General features: G+C 39.6%; 1 protein-coding gene across 1 annotated transcript in view; it reads left to right on the top strand.

Annotated features, from left to right (window-relative positions):
* Nucleotides 1–1138: 1138 nt before the first annotated feature.
* ITPRID1 (ITPR interacting domain containing 1) overlaps nt 1139–16848 on the top strand; it is a gene marked incomplete at its 5' end in the record, with an annotated part of 58060 nt that continues 42350 nt past the window's right edge. Inside the window, 3 exon segments of the mRNA XM_080364174.1 lie at nt 1139–1238; nt 13191–13268; nt 13271–13315. Of these exon segments, the coding sequence (XP_080220300.1) occupies nt 1139–1238; nt 13191–13268; nt 13271–13315 (223 nt within the window).

The following is a 16848-nucleotide window of genomic DNA, read 5'->3' as shown; positions in this document are numbered from 1 at the left end:
TATCCTGCCACAGTCAGAATGCTTTTAATAATATTTTCTTCTTCTGTATTTCAGCACTGGCCCTTCCTGTCTTGATCATGATTAGAGAAAATAAAGGTAAGAAACAGAAAACAATCAAATGCAATCTTCTGTGCTTCCCCACAGGTCTGTGATCTGATTTGTTTCAAGCTCAAATAAAAGTTTGTGTCATTTTTTATTTAACAGCATTGTTCTCCCTTCTCTGAATTAATTCATCCTAGAGGCAGAATTTTCTTTGGATCTTTCTTCTTTGCTTTTTAACCCGCTCATAGAACACACAATACTCAAGTGATGTGCTGTTTTTTTGAACAGTTGCCTGTAGTTTAGAGGTCTATTTAGTTTAACCTCTTTGCTCTCCGCAATGAGTGTTCCTACTTGGCTTTATTTCTCTGTATCCAGGTTGGACTAAGCAATGACAAGAGTTCCAAAGCAAAAAAAAATGCATTTACTTTGGTATCTAAGTTCCGTGTCTAACCATGCAGTGAAGTGCTGAACTGTCGAGGGGCATAGAGGAAACTAATAAAACTGTGGGTACTGCATTTTATAACAAGCGTGAGCCTAGCATGATTCCTAGGCAGAAATAATCTCACATGTGCTGCCCAGTAAGCAGACAGTATTTGGGAAACATCAGATACACTGGGTGTATGCAGACAGCCTTTGTGGTAAACACTGTGTGAATCAGGTGTATCCTGGAAGTGACAGATTCAGTGTACCTGTACTGTAAGATTTATCTGTTTCTTGCTTATTGGTCTTTGTCAGGCACATGTTAGGAGAAAAATTTATATTTCACCCAGCAGGGGAAGACAAGTCTGAGGGACCTTAAAAACACAGTAGCTTTAAGCAAATACCAGGTGTAGGGTTTTTTGTTTGTAGAGAGTTTAAGTACTTGAGGGTGACACTTGAGATTGTTTATTGAGTGAAAGTACCTTTCCTGCCTTTGATGAAAGCAACAAAAGCTTCATGTGGAGATAAGTGAAAAATGACAAGAGGCTTTGTTTGCACTGCTCCGCTCTGTGCACCTAGAAGTCTATCTGTACAGCTTTAAAATTTCATTTAACATCTTTTTAACTGGGATAGAACAAATGTCAAATGAAAAACAACTGGCATCCTTACTGAAAACATGGGAGGCAGCAGCCAGAAAGAGTTTCTGCAAATCTTTTGTGTAAATGGTGATGCTGTTATTGCTGGCACTGTTATATGGATTATTGAGATTCTTGCTGGTAAGTGGTAGAGATATTTTGACCCCTCTACAGGCATTTGGTAATAAACGTTATAAGTTCCATATATTGCGGATGATATAGGTCTAGTAGTATACATAGAATAAAAGCAAGTACTGCGGTCAGCTGAATCCTTTCTTGTGACCTTTAAGGTATATCTCTGTCTTGTGACCTTTGAGGTGTACCTCTCCATTAAGATACTAAGGAGTAATTACTTGTCTTGTGACCTTTAAGGTATATCTCTCCACCTCTGTCAATCACACCTTGCATGCAAAAATGTGTCTTTTACAGGTGGGGATTTAGTTTCAAAAAGCACGCCAATATGAAATATTTTCCATAACATTAGGTAATTATGATCTTAAAACCTTCTCTCATAGCTGTACCAGTCATTGCTTTCCTTACTGTCTGCTTCCAGTTAAACCTGTGTCCTAGTTATGCCACTGGAGAGGGCAGAGCAAGTTCAAGTAGGTTGCACACAGCTGCCAAGTTTGAGTTCACTTGTCATAGACTTCTGGTACTCATGTTCACCAACCATTATGCTTCATGTCTTTTATCTAAGTTCAGTGGTTTGTGATCTGTAAGCCTGCAACAAATCTTTTGTGTGCTGCCTTAAAAGCACGGTCCTGAAAGCACCCTGCATTGACACAGCGATGCTGTAACAGGTATCTGATTTAGCACAAAAGAGAAGCTTTCTTCCCCAAACATGCTCCCAGAGAAGGATGTGTGGGTCATGCTTCAGCTGTGAACAAGCTCAGACCTGGTCAGGACAGGCCACTACAGTACTGGAGGCGATGTGGAAGTGTCACGGGCTGTGCTTAGAAGAGCCTTGCAAGCAGGATGTGGACAGTTATCAAAGCACCTGCTTGTAAGTTGGACCTTGTAATGCAAGAAAAAAAAAATTCTGATCCAGTGAGCTTGTGTTTTTAGGCAAGACATTTACCCTGAGCAAGAGGAGGCAGAAGGACCTTGTTGGCCAGTGGGACAGCTGACTGTTACAGGTTGAGCTGGAAAAGCAGGATGAGCATTTCTAGAGTTTCCTCCCATCAAACAGAAATGCAGAGGGGAAAAAAAGAAAAAAAGTAAACTTTTTTGCCAACTCAATTTGTTATCTCATAAGAAAATGAGAGAATCACCGTCTTGTTGCTGTACTTCAGTTCTTCAAAATGGCTTCTGTACCACGTAAGTATTTCAGGTGGAGTTAGTGGTCCCAGACTAGTCCCTTATGAATCCAGGGTTCTCTAAGGTCAATATGTTGTTAGAACTTAATATCCAGGTTTGTTACATTCAATAAGTATTAGGCAGCTATGGTGGCTTTCCAAAGTTTTTAAAAATAGCTGTTTGTCTATATGAGAGTGTTAGGAGCAGGATGCATCTCATCTCACTCCAGCTGCTTGGAGTGCAAATTTCTGTGCCTGAGCTAGTGACTCTCTTTGCAGTCAGTCATTTGGACAAACGATTCCCTTTCTAGATGTCTGCATTTTGTGGATGCAATGTTCCTTTTAGATTTCACATAAGCAAGACTGGTGGGTTTTGTTTTTGGTATTCCACTCTTCCTGTTTTTGAACTCCGTCACTAGGTAAACCCTCTCTTCCATCAGACCTTGTTACTCCCTTATGCTGTTATTAGCAAGAAAAGGTTTGTACTGATTTAGTTTACAAATACATTAACAGTACTTTATATGTACTAACTAAAATATATTTACCATATTTCTAATTCTTAAAGAGCTCAAATATTTGTTTGTATTGACATATGATTGGAAACTATAGATCCTTTTTCCACCTTTAATTCCCCACACCAAGAGAGAAAAGGCAAGCAGTTATTCTTCTTAACTTTTCAATGTTTTACACCTCTACTTTCAGCATGACCTGCAATGTAGATTTTGTCAAGTTCTTTGCAGTCTTTGTTACAAAGGCTGTTTTTTAATGAGACCTTTGCTTGAACAAAGTGAGGTAGTTGTGTGAATGTTGTTAAGCCCAAGAGAATGCATAGGCAATATTGCAATGGGATTTGTTTGCAAAAGTGGCATCAGATTGGATGAAGATGACGTTCCATTTGAGGTATCATTGCCTTCTCTTTTTCTTGATATTTTTCTCTTCTCCCCAGGCATTCAGAAACTATGAGTCATGCCTCAGAAGAACACCATGAAAAGGAATGGAAAATAACTGACTTGGCATATTTTTCACTTGTCCTTTAAAGCTGGTTTTGCAAGCATTTTTTGTAATGAGGACCACAGACTCACTTTCTGTTCTTAGTGAACATCTTTGATTCTTAAAGATTCACATGACTCCAGTAGCTGGAGCTTTAGCAATAATATTGTCATACATTCATTATAGTGATATATTCAGGGGAACTAGCAGCTGTGAAAGAGATCTGGAGCTGAAAGTGTAGCAGTAAACTTCCACTTTGTCTAGATACTTTGGGGTGATGAGTTCTGTAGCCTCCTTCCCTTGGTACTTCCTTGGGAGACTTTTCTGGGTCAGGGAGGCAGCATTGTCTCCTCACCAGCCACCTGCATAGCCACTGCATCCAACTCCTGGTTTGAGGTTTTCCTGCAATGTCTTCCCCCACACTGGTTTTAGAAGATCCCTTTTCTTGCCTGTACAATCAAGAAGTCCAGGGCTTCCTCTGTGATGGGAGCTCAGGCAACCCAGGAAGGGCAGAAGTACTGCTTCCAGTTTGAAATGCATGCACATTAAGGGATGATCTCTGAGGAGCGATGGGACTTGTAATCATAATTTCTTGTGTGCCACAGTGACCATTTGCATTTTTGCAAAAATGTCTCCCTACAGAATTAATTTCCAGCATTTGGGAAATACAGGTCGCTTTTTATAGTTTGATAATAATTTATCAGTGTCTCTCCTGCAGTCCTTTGCTGGCTGGCTGCTCTAAAAGCACACAATCAACAAGAGAGCAGTGAACAGAAATATTTTCAAGAGCAGATGGGATGTACCTTCAAAAACCAGGATTGTCCCAGTGAAACTGGGACATCTGGCAACCCTAAAAAAACCCAAACTAGATGAAATAAAAATTATGAGATGGAGGAGCAGAAAAATATGTCTTTGCATTGATTAGCAGGCAAAGTAATTAATCTCCTTCAACTCCCCTTTTGGTCCTTGGTGTAAAACAAGGAGAAATAGGGATATTATTGCTTTGCCAAGCATTAATTCCTGTATACTGATTGCTGAGCAGTGTTTTCAGGCTTAGAAGAGATATTTCACATCCTTTCTTCCCTGTTTCCTGTTGCCCACAATAACAGCCTTCATGGCATTTATAAACAAAACCTGTCCATTGCTGTCTTTGTAGCTGGGCCTAATTCAAAGTTTTCTCATTGTCTTTCAGGTGGTTTGGATCAAACTCAAGCCCATCTTTGCTGAGTGTGTTACTATGCAAGACACCAGCCTGTTTGCAGTCCAGTTTGGAACTGTCTATCATGGGACTGTTTTTACAGCAAGTGTACGTATACTGGCCTTCTGAAATCAACAGACAAAGCAGCATTATCTCCCCATCTGCATCATACAGTCCAACAGCAGGTCTTGGGGTGGAAAATTCACCAAAATGCTGAGTGTGAAAGACAGGAACGATTGATCTGTCAGTTCAAGAAATTAATGTATTGTGCTAGAAGAATGTCCTAAAAGTCCACATGAACTATAAAATTATGTTTCTTCCATTGCAATGATTTAGAAATTATTTCTATGCATTTAGAAGTTTGTATGTGCTTATAGCATTTACACAGTGTCTAGTGCAGTGGGATCCTGGCCCTTGTCGGGGTGGCTAAATTTCATGGAATGTTATAGATGATAAACTCTGTGGGAGTGTTAAGCAATACTGGGTTCGTACTATGTTTCTTTATCAGATAGCACAATATATCCGTAGGATAAATTTGTAGTTTCAGCAAAGTAAAAAATTAAATGGTAGAGAGGTTTGTGACCACTGAGTGCAGGTGTTTTTAATGGCAGTAAGACAATGTAAAGGGAAATGTTTTTCTAAGCATCTTATCACCCATAAGGTGCCAAGACAACCCAAAAAATCAAACTCCCTGATGTACAGCATAAGCGTGTTTCCCAGTATGCTTGTTTTATGGTTACTTACTATCAAGTATCCTCTCACACACATCTACTAATTTTCTGAATCATTGTGTTGCTTACAATGTTCATTCTGGACAATTGCACATTTTATCAAATTGCACATTTCCCTTTGTTTCTATTTTTGATTTGTTACAGTACAACAGTTCAGTGCTTTCTCAGGTTCATGCCATAGCTGTGCCTAACAGGCATTTCTTAATTTTTATTTGTTTGTTTGTTTATTTAAGTCCAGGTTCCTTTTCTAAATAACAGCTCTTACCTTTACCTTTTACCCAAAGCTAAAAACCTAAAATGCACCCCTTCCTGAAACACAAATGCCCATATGTGTGAGTTCACAGTTTGATTTTTGGGCGAACGGCATGCACATGTATGTCCTTGTGAACACAGTCTGTTTGTCAGAGATGCCCCTCAATGACAAGGAGGTGTGTGAGGGTGGGATTTGGCCTCCTGGAAAGGGAGTTGCAGATGATGCTGGTAGACACGAGGAAGAAAAGAGAGAAAACAGATGTCTCTCATTTGCCCACTTCATTTTTACTGGAAATTTTACAAAGTTTTAGTGTTCTATAAGCAAGTTTCTAGGCATAGGCAGACAAATATAATTGCTCAGGAAAAGCATTCAGACCATCAGGGTTGCTTAAACTGACCAGTCCCATATGCACAAGAAATGTGAAAGCAGGAGTTTTGTTGATATTTCACAGCACAAACTGAATTTGTTTGATCAAATTAAGAGCATTTGCTTAAGCTTTTTAACATTCTTCATATTCTGCCCCAGATTACTTGCTTTGATGAAGGATACCTCGAGCATTGGGACTGTTTTAAAGATATTCCCTTAGATAACAAAACAGAGATTTTTATGATTTCTGTAACTCATTCTGGAGTGAAAATGACCTCTGCTGGTGGAAGTTTAGACGTCTGTTCAATTATTCAAGTATTATCCAGGTCTTTTCATAAACGTGTGTGTTCAAATGTCATTGCCCTGCTTTCTCAATGTATTTTATTGCAGAGATCTTCTAAGGGAAACTGGGATATTTCAGAGATGCTGTATGAAAATTGTCAGCTGTCTTCAGTAGCAAAAAGGTACAGGCCTAGGGAATATTAGAGAGGATGTCACAAATGCTGAAATAATAAAGAAAAGATGGAGCGAGCCCAAAATATTTGTTCTTATATAGAGCATTTTGACTGCGGGACCCATTTCTGTGGCATCCTTTCCTTAAAAATAATGAACAGCCTTCTAGCAAGGATAAAATTAGATCACATCAGTGATAATAGAATCATTTTACTCCTTTCTGTATGGAAGATGGATCTGATTTGGGAGAAAATCATCATTCTGCACTTACTAATAGTCTTTCTTTGTAATCCTTGTACAGGATCAAAAAGTTTTATGATCTGAATAAGGTTTACAAAATACATAATTTTCTATCTCCTTTTCTATCTCTTCCTATAAAGGACAACAGACTTTGCATAGGCATTGATATTAATCTGTATGAAGGCATGGAGAAACAGAAAATTGTGTCCATAGAGATTTCCTAGATCATGGGAGTTTTGAAACTACCATTTTCTAGAAACCAGCTTACTATTTTCTACACCAATGTCCTCACTCTTTGTTATTGACAACGATCTGAACCTAATAAAGAACAAAAAAATAATATTTTTCCACTTTTTATAGTTATTTAGCAATGTTCACCAGTTGTAACACAGTAGCAGAGTGGGAAAATGGGACGTGAAAACACTTGAGTGTCTTTCTAAATGTCCTTGTCTAAAAACAATTAAGAAAAAAAAATCTCAGCTTGTGAAAGCTTCCTTCTCATAGGAATCTCAATTTCAACATAACCTCATTTTTCACTGGGGAAAGAAAGTTCTTCAGAAACTTTCCCACCAGATGTCTCTAGGGAGTGTGCAGTCACAGGACAGCGGAGGCCCTCTTGTTTATATGCTATGTTCCCGAATTGTCTTCAACACCCTGTCTGTAAGAGACTGTCTCCCATGTGACAAAACAGGAGGGAAAAGACATGGCAGGAGCCCAGAATCGGCTCTTCGTGCTGTGGGATGCAGTAGAACAAGTTTTAATTGTTTCCCCATCCAGGTTTGTTCTTAATGATGTTTCTGGCTACCTTTACAGAGAATGCTGGAAAACCAGCACTTCCTTTTGATTTTGTACACTTCCCTGTAGACACCTAGAGAAAAGCAGATACATGCATGCATGCAAATTGCTCCTTATTGATGACTGTTGTGTTGAGAACTGGTGTTTCTTGTTTGGGGTTTTTTGTTTTGTTTTGTTTTGGTGTGTGTGTGTTTTGTTTTGTTTTTGTTTGTTTGTTGTTGTTTTGGGGTTTTGGGGTTTTTTTTTTGCCTAGTATTCTAGAAGTCACTCTTGAGAGGAGTAGTTTCACTTCAGTGTCACAGATCATCAAACAAACTTTCAGGTTTTATTTGTACAGAAAGCATGTATGGCTTTAAATCTCTGAGGAAGAAGCTGAGGGTTGGTAGTTTTTTGGGGGTTTGTTTGTTTGGTTTTTTTCAGGACATGAGAAAGGAAAATTTAAAATGTGATTGCAGAGAAATTGGCAGGAAATGTATCACTGAAGGGCTGAGTCTAGGTTGCTTAATTTTGAGAGTAAGCCTGTCTTTATCAGCAAAATAGTGGAAGCTGTGCTTAATTCTAAGCAAATGCTTTGCTGCTTCTGAGCCTAAACTCTGGCCAGTTGCTCTGGATGCAGTGGGGTCCTATTGAGACAAGAAGGGAAATCTGGCCATTCAGATGTCTGTGCAAATCCACTCTGCCTACCAAAAATACAACCTCAGATTTGTTAGTGCAGTCCCACGTCCTTTGCAGTGGGCATGACTGAATCACAACCAGTAATGAATGAGAAACGTTTTAATATCTCGTCTTTGAGACAGTCCCTTCCTGTGGCTCATATGGAACTGAGGTGACAAGCATGTTGCCTTTCATCCTTTACTGAGGGCCACAACACAGTATATCCACTCTGAAGTCCCAGCCAAGGCTTGTTTTATAGAAAATGAAAGACTATGTGGAGAGAAGGATGTGAATGTGCCGTGGTTTCCCACCAAACACAGAACATTTGTTTGCAAACCTGAGGAACAGATTGCCACCACTTAGGAGCCATGTTCATCTTCTTGAATCTCTCAGAAACTTAGAATATTTGTGCCCTAAAGACAGACGTGCCTTTTAACAAAAAATGACTGTCCTCAAATTTGAGATTGAGGGAGGAGCAGGGAAAGGAATTAGAGATAAAGCTGGTTAGAACAGTTTTTGACATTTTCCTCATTAGAAATGTTGATCTGCTAAAACAAGAACATTTTTTAGAAATTGTTCTTCTTGACCAGATCTTGACCTGAAACTGTTTAGGGTAGCCTTTCTTCTGGACTTCTTCAAAATGTGCTAGTATAGCATTTTCATCACTTTATTTTTTTTTTCTTTCCAGTCTGAAAGGTATTTTTCACATAGGAATGGAGTTTATTAAAATATTTTTTTTTTCAAATTAAATGATAAAAATAACATTAGTTGGTTTTATATTATGAAAATAGAAATTTTTAATGAGTTTGAAAGAGCTTGTAAAATTTCATTTGGTAGTTTAATTGAAAAAGGGGAAAGCAATAAATAAGAATGATAAATAAGATCAGAAATCTAAAGAAAACAGAAGGATTTCGTGCATGGGGAAAACTTAGAGAGAAAACTGCGAGTGCCATTTGACCTAGAACTTACATACTGGAGGGTGAGATGTCTTTGAAACCCTGTTTCTGAGTCCTGATAAAAATAATAATGAAAGGATTTTTTTGTACGTTCAGTGAACTGTGTTCATGATAACGATAAATTGCATTATGCTGGCTGTTGCAAAGACGTTGGCATACAGTGTCTGACTTGGTTGGAGAAGTTGGTTTATTTCTATTGGCTTCTTTAATTTCATTTTTTTCATTTCACCTCTTTAGTATAATGATCCACAAAACGGTCTGAAAACAAAGAGAGGACAAGTACAGATAAATTGCTAGTCCAGGCTGAATGTTGTTTTCCCTCCTAAAGAAGCTGGGATTTTGCTAGGGAAAATAACATAAATTTGAGATCAATTTTGCTATATATGAACATCATGGAACACAACTTAGTATTTTAGAGACATCCCTTCAGGCTCTGCTGGACATCTTGCTGCATCTTGCTGTAATATCAACTACTGCTGTTAAACTTGTTTATCTCTGGTAAAATGCCATGCAATAGCACAGACTAGTTAGCGCTGTACAAAATGAGTCTGATGGACCTCAGTGCAGATCTGTTGTGCTTATTATTATTACCAGTTTTGTACATCTATCCTCAAGCGTGAGCAAGGAGGGATAGAAAATGTACTGAAGTTGTATGTGACACCAGTGGTTTGTGGTTCCTCACTGACAAGATGGGCAGCCAAAAAGTGTAGAAAACTGGAAGAAAGGGGGAAAGATGAATTACACAATGGAATCAATTTTTCCTTTATCTTGTTTTTCTAGTCTCAGCATCTATTTAGTTAACCTGCTTGACTACAATTTCATGATCTGGCTATTTCATGAAGTCCATTCAGTATGAACTTTTAGCTTTCAACACATGTGGAGGGAGACATTATGAAGACTTTTCTGGTCAGGATTCCTGGTCAAAGAGATGCTTGGGGACACTCTTTTACTCTTGAGTTTGTAGCATGTGCTTGCAGAGGTATTTCATCCCCAGTGAAGACAGACTTTATATGGCCATAGAGAATATATAATATTAACATGTAAAGTAGTATATGCACCTTAACATACATGTGCCAGATTGTTGGAATCCTTCTTTTATAAGGGTTACAGTGTAGAGAAGTTATATTACTTGCCCAAAATACTTGGTGGGAGTCACAGGCTGACCCAGGCTGCAGATATGAGATTTGCATAGGACGATATCCATCCTAGCTAGTCTGCTCAGTATCTCTGGCGTATCAGGGCTACTGAAAAGATCTTTGCACCTTCTGATCTGCCCCCAGCTGAAATGGCTCACCCTGTACCAGTTGCATGTTTGGGAATATTGTGCTGCTGAATGTAGCTTTTCAAGGTTGGATTTGTTGTTTGTCAGGCTGTTTGTTTATTTTTCTCAAGTCTGATGAGAGCAGCTTTGTAAGCTTTGGCTCTGTTGTTATTTTCATCAGTTTTCAAGTGCTGAGTTTGTTTTTGTTAGCTCGCCTGTTTGTTTTTAAAGTCTTGTTTGTTCTTGGGATTGATGTTTGAGAGCACTTTGTGCCATTTCCTTGAGTGATAAAGGCACCAGGAATTTTTATTTGTTCTGATGAACTCTGCGGTTACCACCATATCCAGGTACTCGACTGACAATTGGACAGGCTGGCTTCTTGTGGACATCTAGACCTTCACACCTGTAGAAGACAGCATGGACCGACCACATTAAGGCAGTCCAGTTTTGGAGATTGTTGAGACCTCTTCCCAGTTTGTGTCTGCCTCACCCCACAGGATTGCCCAGGTGTTTTGCATTCGCGTATGACTCTGTACACACACAGGTTGCACTGGCCCAAAAATCTGTGCCTTGTCAGCTTCCTGAACCCCTTTAAGAAAACACTTTATAGTATAAAATTTCCTGAACGTATCTAATCTTGAAAACACCTACGTGACACAGAGTAGACAAAGTGTATTTGAAATACAGGTTTCTTTTTTAGTGGAAATGGGTGGAGATTATGAAAATATCAGCCCAGGCTAGGCAAATGTTTGTCCTTTCTGCTTTAGGAATGGGAAAGCTGTGAGAGACTGTCACAGCTGTTGAGCTGGGATGGGAGACCTGCTGGAGAGTCTCACCTGTCCCTCCTCTGGCTTCTGAAGGAGCATTAGAGTACATTCTGTGGTACCTGTGCTGGCCCAGGTAAGCCTTTTTTACTTTCCCTTATTCTTTATCGAAATTCCATTTGTATTGTAAGTCTACCCTAGATAAGCACTACTGACAGAAGTGTGATGCTATCCACTGTGTGTAGACACATCTAGTAGAGAGGGAAGTTGTGTCTAACACAGCACAACTGCATCATACTATATTAGTCCATGTGCATAGGACAATGCCATTACCAGCAGCTAAAGCTGGAAGCTTGTATCACTGAGTAATTAAATGTACAGTGCCTAGTGATACCACTATCTAAGATATTGAGCCGTGTAGTTTTATTGGTCTGTATAAAGTCAGATAAAGTTATTGACTTACTGACTATATTCTTTGTTTCCTCAAACATAGAGATAAGGTTAGCAATTGTTTAAATGACTGCTCTGTTTGACTAAGGGACATGAAATCTAACCTACAACACAAAAGGTTACATATACTTACAGTCTCACCTCCCCCCTCCGCCTGCCCCCAGTATGCAAAGCATACACTTATCAACAGAGAAAAGTAAAATGTTTGCCTTCAGGATTTCTTGTGCCACTTCACAGACGGGGAAAATTCATGTTCATAATCACTATCAGAGTCTGGTGTGGACAAAGCCTGAACCAAGTTCTCAGAGGGTAATTTTCAATTGACTTTTGTAGTCTCAGAACTAGACCTGAAGCAACTGTCAGTTAAATCAAGAGTAATTTTGGGCAAAATCTGTCTATTTCCAGATGAAAGAAAAATCAGTTGAAACTCTCTACTGAAGAGAGAAAGAAGGGAGTAATTGCGGTTAAACACTTGTCAGAGCAGTTCTGGGGAACATGTAGTATCTTTAATGTGAGGTAGGAGGTCAGCCTCATCTGATTTCTTTCCTTATATACTGACAGATACCAAGCATGCTGGCTTCTGACTGAAGTCAGTCTGATTGTGAGCTAACCTAAAGCTATCTGAATCTGTTCCAAAATCACGGCAAAATCAGGTATGACTAGCTGCAATCATGCAGAATCAATGTTTGCTTCTCCATTTTAGGATGTTACTGAGATATTAGTGAAATACATATGCATCTCATCCGTATTGGGTTTTTTGACTGTTATAAAATAAGAAGTCTGAGTTCATTTGTAAGGGTGGGATAGGGATATAAAGGTTGGTGAGAACCAGATTCCACTTGAAATGTATTGCTATAAACAGCAACAAATGTAAAAATAGTTTGCACTAGTGCTATACTTTGAAATGTGCCCTGTAAGAATGACATTGCAAGGGCAAATATACTTAACTATTGCTGTATCCTTTATGACCTAAAGATCCTAGTTTGATTGAGAAGAAGAAACAAATGTTCTAAATTTCAGTTCTGCAAATTTAGCCTTGTCCATAAGAGTCAAGGCGAGTTATTCCTGGCTCTGACAATGCTAAAAATAAAAATGTTAGGCCATTTATTTCTTCTGGAATATCTGTTTGTAACTCCCTTGAAACCAGTAGAAATATCAAGATATCTACCATTTATAGATTCAGCATTACCATACAGAATTTTCAGTCAGGATGATGTGAGGAGGAAGGGAATGCTGCTTTTCCCCTCTCTCTGGTGGTCGATTAGTAGAATTAAAGCAACAAAATGTTTTTTACTAAAATAAACAGGACCAAATACACAGAGGAAAAAGACCTATTGCTTGGAGGACTGAGCCCAAACTTATTTTCAGACATTAAACAGTGCTTTCCATATATCATTCACTCAGAGCCATTTTGTCATTCAAGAGACTTACTGTCCTGCCTGCCTTACTACATCTCTGCTGGCCAGTGTACTAATGTTTAAAGAAATGCCAAGAAAATTGTTTCCTAATCAATTTTGTTGCAGAGGAAGGAAAAGATCCTACAGGGCAAGAGGACGGGACTAAAAGTAAATGAAATGCAAAGTTCGTTTTTCGAGGAGACCTGCAAGTGATGAGGATTTGCATTTGTTTTGGCCTGAAAAGACAGGCTGGCACCAGTGTTTTCTGCACTTCCCTGTTGCTGCTGCAGAGTGCATCTGGAAGAGCACTAAGAGCAGCCCATGGGCAATGTGCCCCCACTCTGCATCGCTGAAAAGGGAGGCTGAGGACCTGAATCCCTGGAGAGCTGCTGGAGGCAGAGAGCTGCTGGTCCAGGTATTTGGCTGCTCTGAAAGGGTAGGAAGAGACTGAAGTGTGTACATCTAAAGTCCAGTGGTGCTTGCACAGGCATCACGAGTCTGGGGCTGTATTTCTGTGTTTAAGACTTGCCCCCTTCCCTGTCCCTCTCCGTAGCAGCACATTCATTGAAGGATCTGCTAGATTCTGTCCTGTTGTTAGTTAACTTAGCATTAAGGCTGCTGGAAATGCTTGGGTATGTGAAGGTCTCAGTCTGGTGATGTTGCTTTTTGCCTCTAAAACCAATATCATGAGCACATATTACTGTGCCTCTTTGGGGTCTGAGTGGGAGTTCAAGGAGCATGCTGAGGTGGGACAGCAGAACAAAGAGGTAAATTAACCCTTTTGCAAAGCCCCCTGTTCTTTGCTCATGGTGCTTTTTCAGGGACATGATGACACTGGGCTTGAGCTCCCCATAGGCACAGTGTTAGAAAATGCATTCAGGGCTAGGCATGGTGCCAGCTGCTTGCTTTAAAAGAAAGGGAAAAGCAAACACATCTCAGGCTGATGCTTTCCTCACTCACAGACACCAGCAGGAAACAAATCCACTGATCCAAGTGGTATTATATTGGCAGAAAGCTACTATTTTGTGGACCTTTTGGTGGGCAACTGAATGGTTGGTGTTCCTAATTATCCTCCCGTACCTGCAGAGAATAGCGGTGTAAGGACAGAGGGTGGTCTGGCTGCACCCTCCTTATTAAATGAAAGCTAGTTAGATAGTGCTGGTGCCCTATGACGAGCTGTAGACCACTCTCCTGAAGTGAGGAGCCAAGAAGAGTACCCTGGAATGGTATAGCTGTCCTGGGCCCATCAGAGAAGTGCCTAATCCAGTGCTAAGGGAGGAAATAATGTTTTTGCCAAATGTCTGATCTATCGTTCTGGCGAATCTGTGCATAAGAGTTATTGGAAAGAAAACCCTTGATTCATGGATGTAGGCTGTTTGGGATCCAGTTCTTTCTTCACTCAAACTAATGGCAATTTGGCCATTTCTATCCATAGAAGCAGGGTCATACCATTTGTATTCCATGTCAGTTGAAATAAAAATGATGTGTGACTATATATCTGGCAGAGTTAAAACAATAAAAAAGAATTACTGACAATCTAGCAAATCAATAGACAAACAATCATCTGCAATTTGTTTTAGGGAAACGAGACAATTTCCCTCTTCATTCTTAACTGTACTGTGCAAGTTCCCACTAGGTCTGCTTAGGAGACTGTTCATTTTGCTTATTTAACTAGATTTTGTATAAAATTAAGGTAACTTATCCAGTAATACTGCAGAATGAAGAGGACACTCAGCTAGATAAAAACTGTTGCATAAAAGCCCAGTAATCGTAAGACTTGGCCACTTTCTATTCCATTCCAGTGTTTGTAGAAATCACTTATTCCAGATTGCCAACATATTGACTCAGTTCTAGTACCCCAGGGGGGAAGAGCTAGAAAGCTAAATGATTGCCACCCCTATCTGTTAGCTATTTCACATTAGGTAGCACAAGAAATCCCATTTGTGCTGCAGATGTGCATGATCCTGCCTCTTTCTTCTTCATCTGAAATACAACATCCTTTACCCTTGTTCTCTTGGTACCAAGTGCAGGCCCAAAGCTGGTGATTGCTTTACATGTGATCAGTCAGGAGGAAGAACCTGGGACACTGTGGCCAGAATATCAAGTTGGGTGTCCTTCACTGCTCCTGGTTGTTTGCAATGCAAATGGGAGGCTTTGTCTCACATAGTGCCATATCCATGGTAACCAAATGAAGACAAGTTTGCATTACTTCCTTAGTGAAGTGTAATCCTTCCCCTGGTACATGTGCCAAAGAGGCATGCAGAGTTAAAGGGACAGCGACATATTTCTTGGAAATGAAAGCAACTGAAAGAACTTCTGGATTTTGCTGCTTCTTTTTTTTGCTTTTCGCCCCCGCTCCTTGTTTCAGTTATCGCTGCCCTGACTTCTCCACCTTCTCTTTCCCATCCTGTCTTTTTCCTTTTTTCTAGAGTTCCCATCGTTAAAAACTAGACTAGTCCTGATTTCTGCTTTTCCTTTGCCCGGAGGCTAAACAAACAGTCACCCATATGAACTACCAACTTAAACACCAGTTCTTGGCAAGCAGCCTTTCCTTGCCCTTCCTGGTATCTTTGGAAAAAAAAAAAAATGGGGGTGGAAAACCAAGCCAAGAACACCAGTTCTTGTCCTCCAGTTTTTCAGACATTGGGTCTGTGGCAGAGAAGAGGCACACATGCACCACTCTGCAATTATTTCATTAAATTAACAGCTGGATCAAGCCATACAGGTTGGAGCCTATAGTTTTTTTCATTTTAGTAGTTAAAAATTTTACAAAGCCTTTTTTTGTTTTTTCTTCTTCTGATCTGTAAGATATGATGTGGGAAAAAATTTGTATCTATTTTTAATTTCTGTATCTACTTCCAGCTAAAAGAGCTTAATTCCAGATTTAACGAGCTCTGATATTTTTCATAGCTTCATAGGCTGTCTCTTTTGACCAAGTAGGGTATGTTTATTTAGCAAAGACAACAGACTCAGACTGAATGTATTGCAAAATTGTTGCTGCTATTAGTGTTTTCACTGTTGTTGTTTTGTTTCCTTGCTTGTGGGAACCTGTGCACTGAACTTATGCACTTTTTCTTGTGTCTTGGGGAGGTTTAAAATACAACCCTCACTCTCCTTCTTCAGCAGTCTTATGCTGTTTGAAATAGAAATGTCTTTAGCTATTATTACTTAGCATTATCTCTTAACTTTCTTCTCAATTAAGAGTGAGCTCATAGTTCTGTGTAAAATGTAGCATGATGGTACCATCAACTTCCAATTTAGTTATTCACAGTGAACAACACTGATTGTCTCGAGCAGCCGTAGGACTTCTACTTTGGAAAGAGCAGAATAAGAATAATATTGTGATCTCTGAGCAGGAATTTTACAAAAGGGTTCATACAGAGAGAAATCTACACAAATTTATATTTACCAACACATGAGAAGGGTTGAAGTGTTATTACAAACTTTCACTACCTGGCACACTTCCAGAAAAGCTTCATTCCCTGGAATCGCTTCACTCGTGAGTTTTCACATGGATGTTCCAGGTGTGCTTTGAATATCAAACCAAGCGTCCTTCATTTCTTTCAATGCAAATGACAGACATGCTCAAGAGACAAAATTAGTATCTTCCTACAGTAGCTAGGTTTTCAGTGTGTTTAACCACTTGGAGATTGATGGGCAGGGAAAGGGGGCTTCAATTTCCTTTAGCTGCCCAAAGATGGGACTAAAGTTGAAGACTGAAAAGGTTTTTAGATATCTCCTTTTGCTTCTAGTGAGACAGACAGAAAACAAGAGTCTCCAGTCCTCAAGCAGTGGTTTGTCCCAGTAAATGGCAACTGTAAAGAGTGAATACTACAGACCAGAAAATATGGTTGATCCTGCTTGAAAGCACTGTGCTAGCTACACCTTTCTTCTTTTTTACTGCAGCAGAGATGGGTAGATGGATACCATGAGCTCTCTCCCTGATGG

The sequence above is a fragment of the Nesoenas mayeri genome, assembly GCF_963082525.1.
Source record: "Nesoenas mayeri genome assembly, chromosome: 2".
Classification (NCBI taxonomy): Eukaryota; Metazoa; Chordata; class Aves; order Columbiformes; family Columbidae; genus Nesoenas; species Nesoenas mayeri.
Note: the sequence above shows the minus strand (reverse complement) of the source record. Positions and strands in the feature narration are given on the sequence as shown.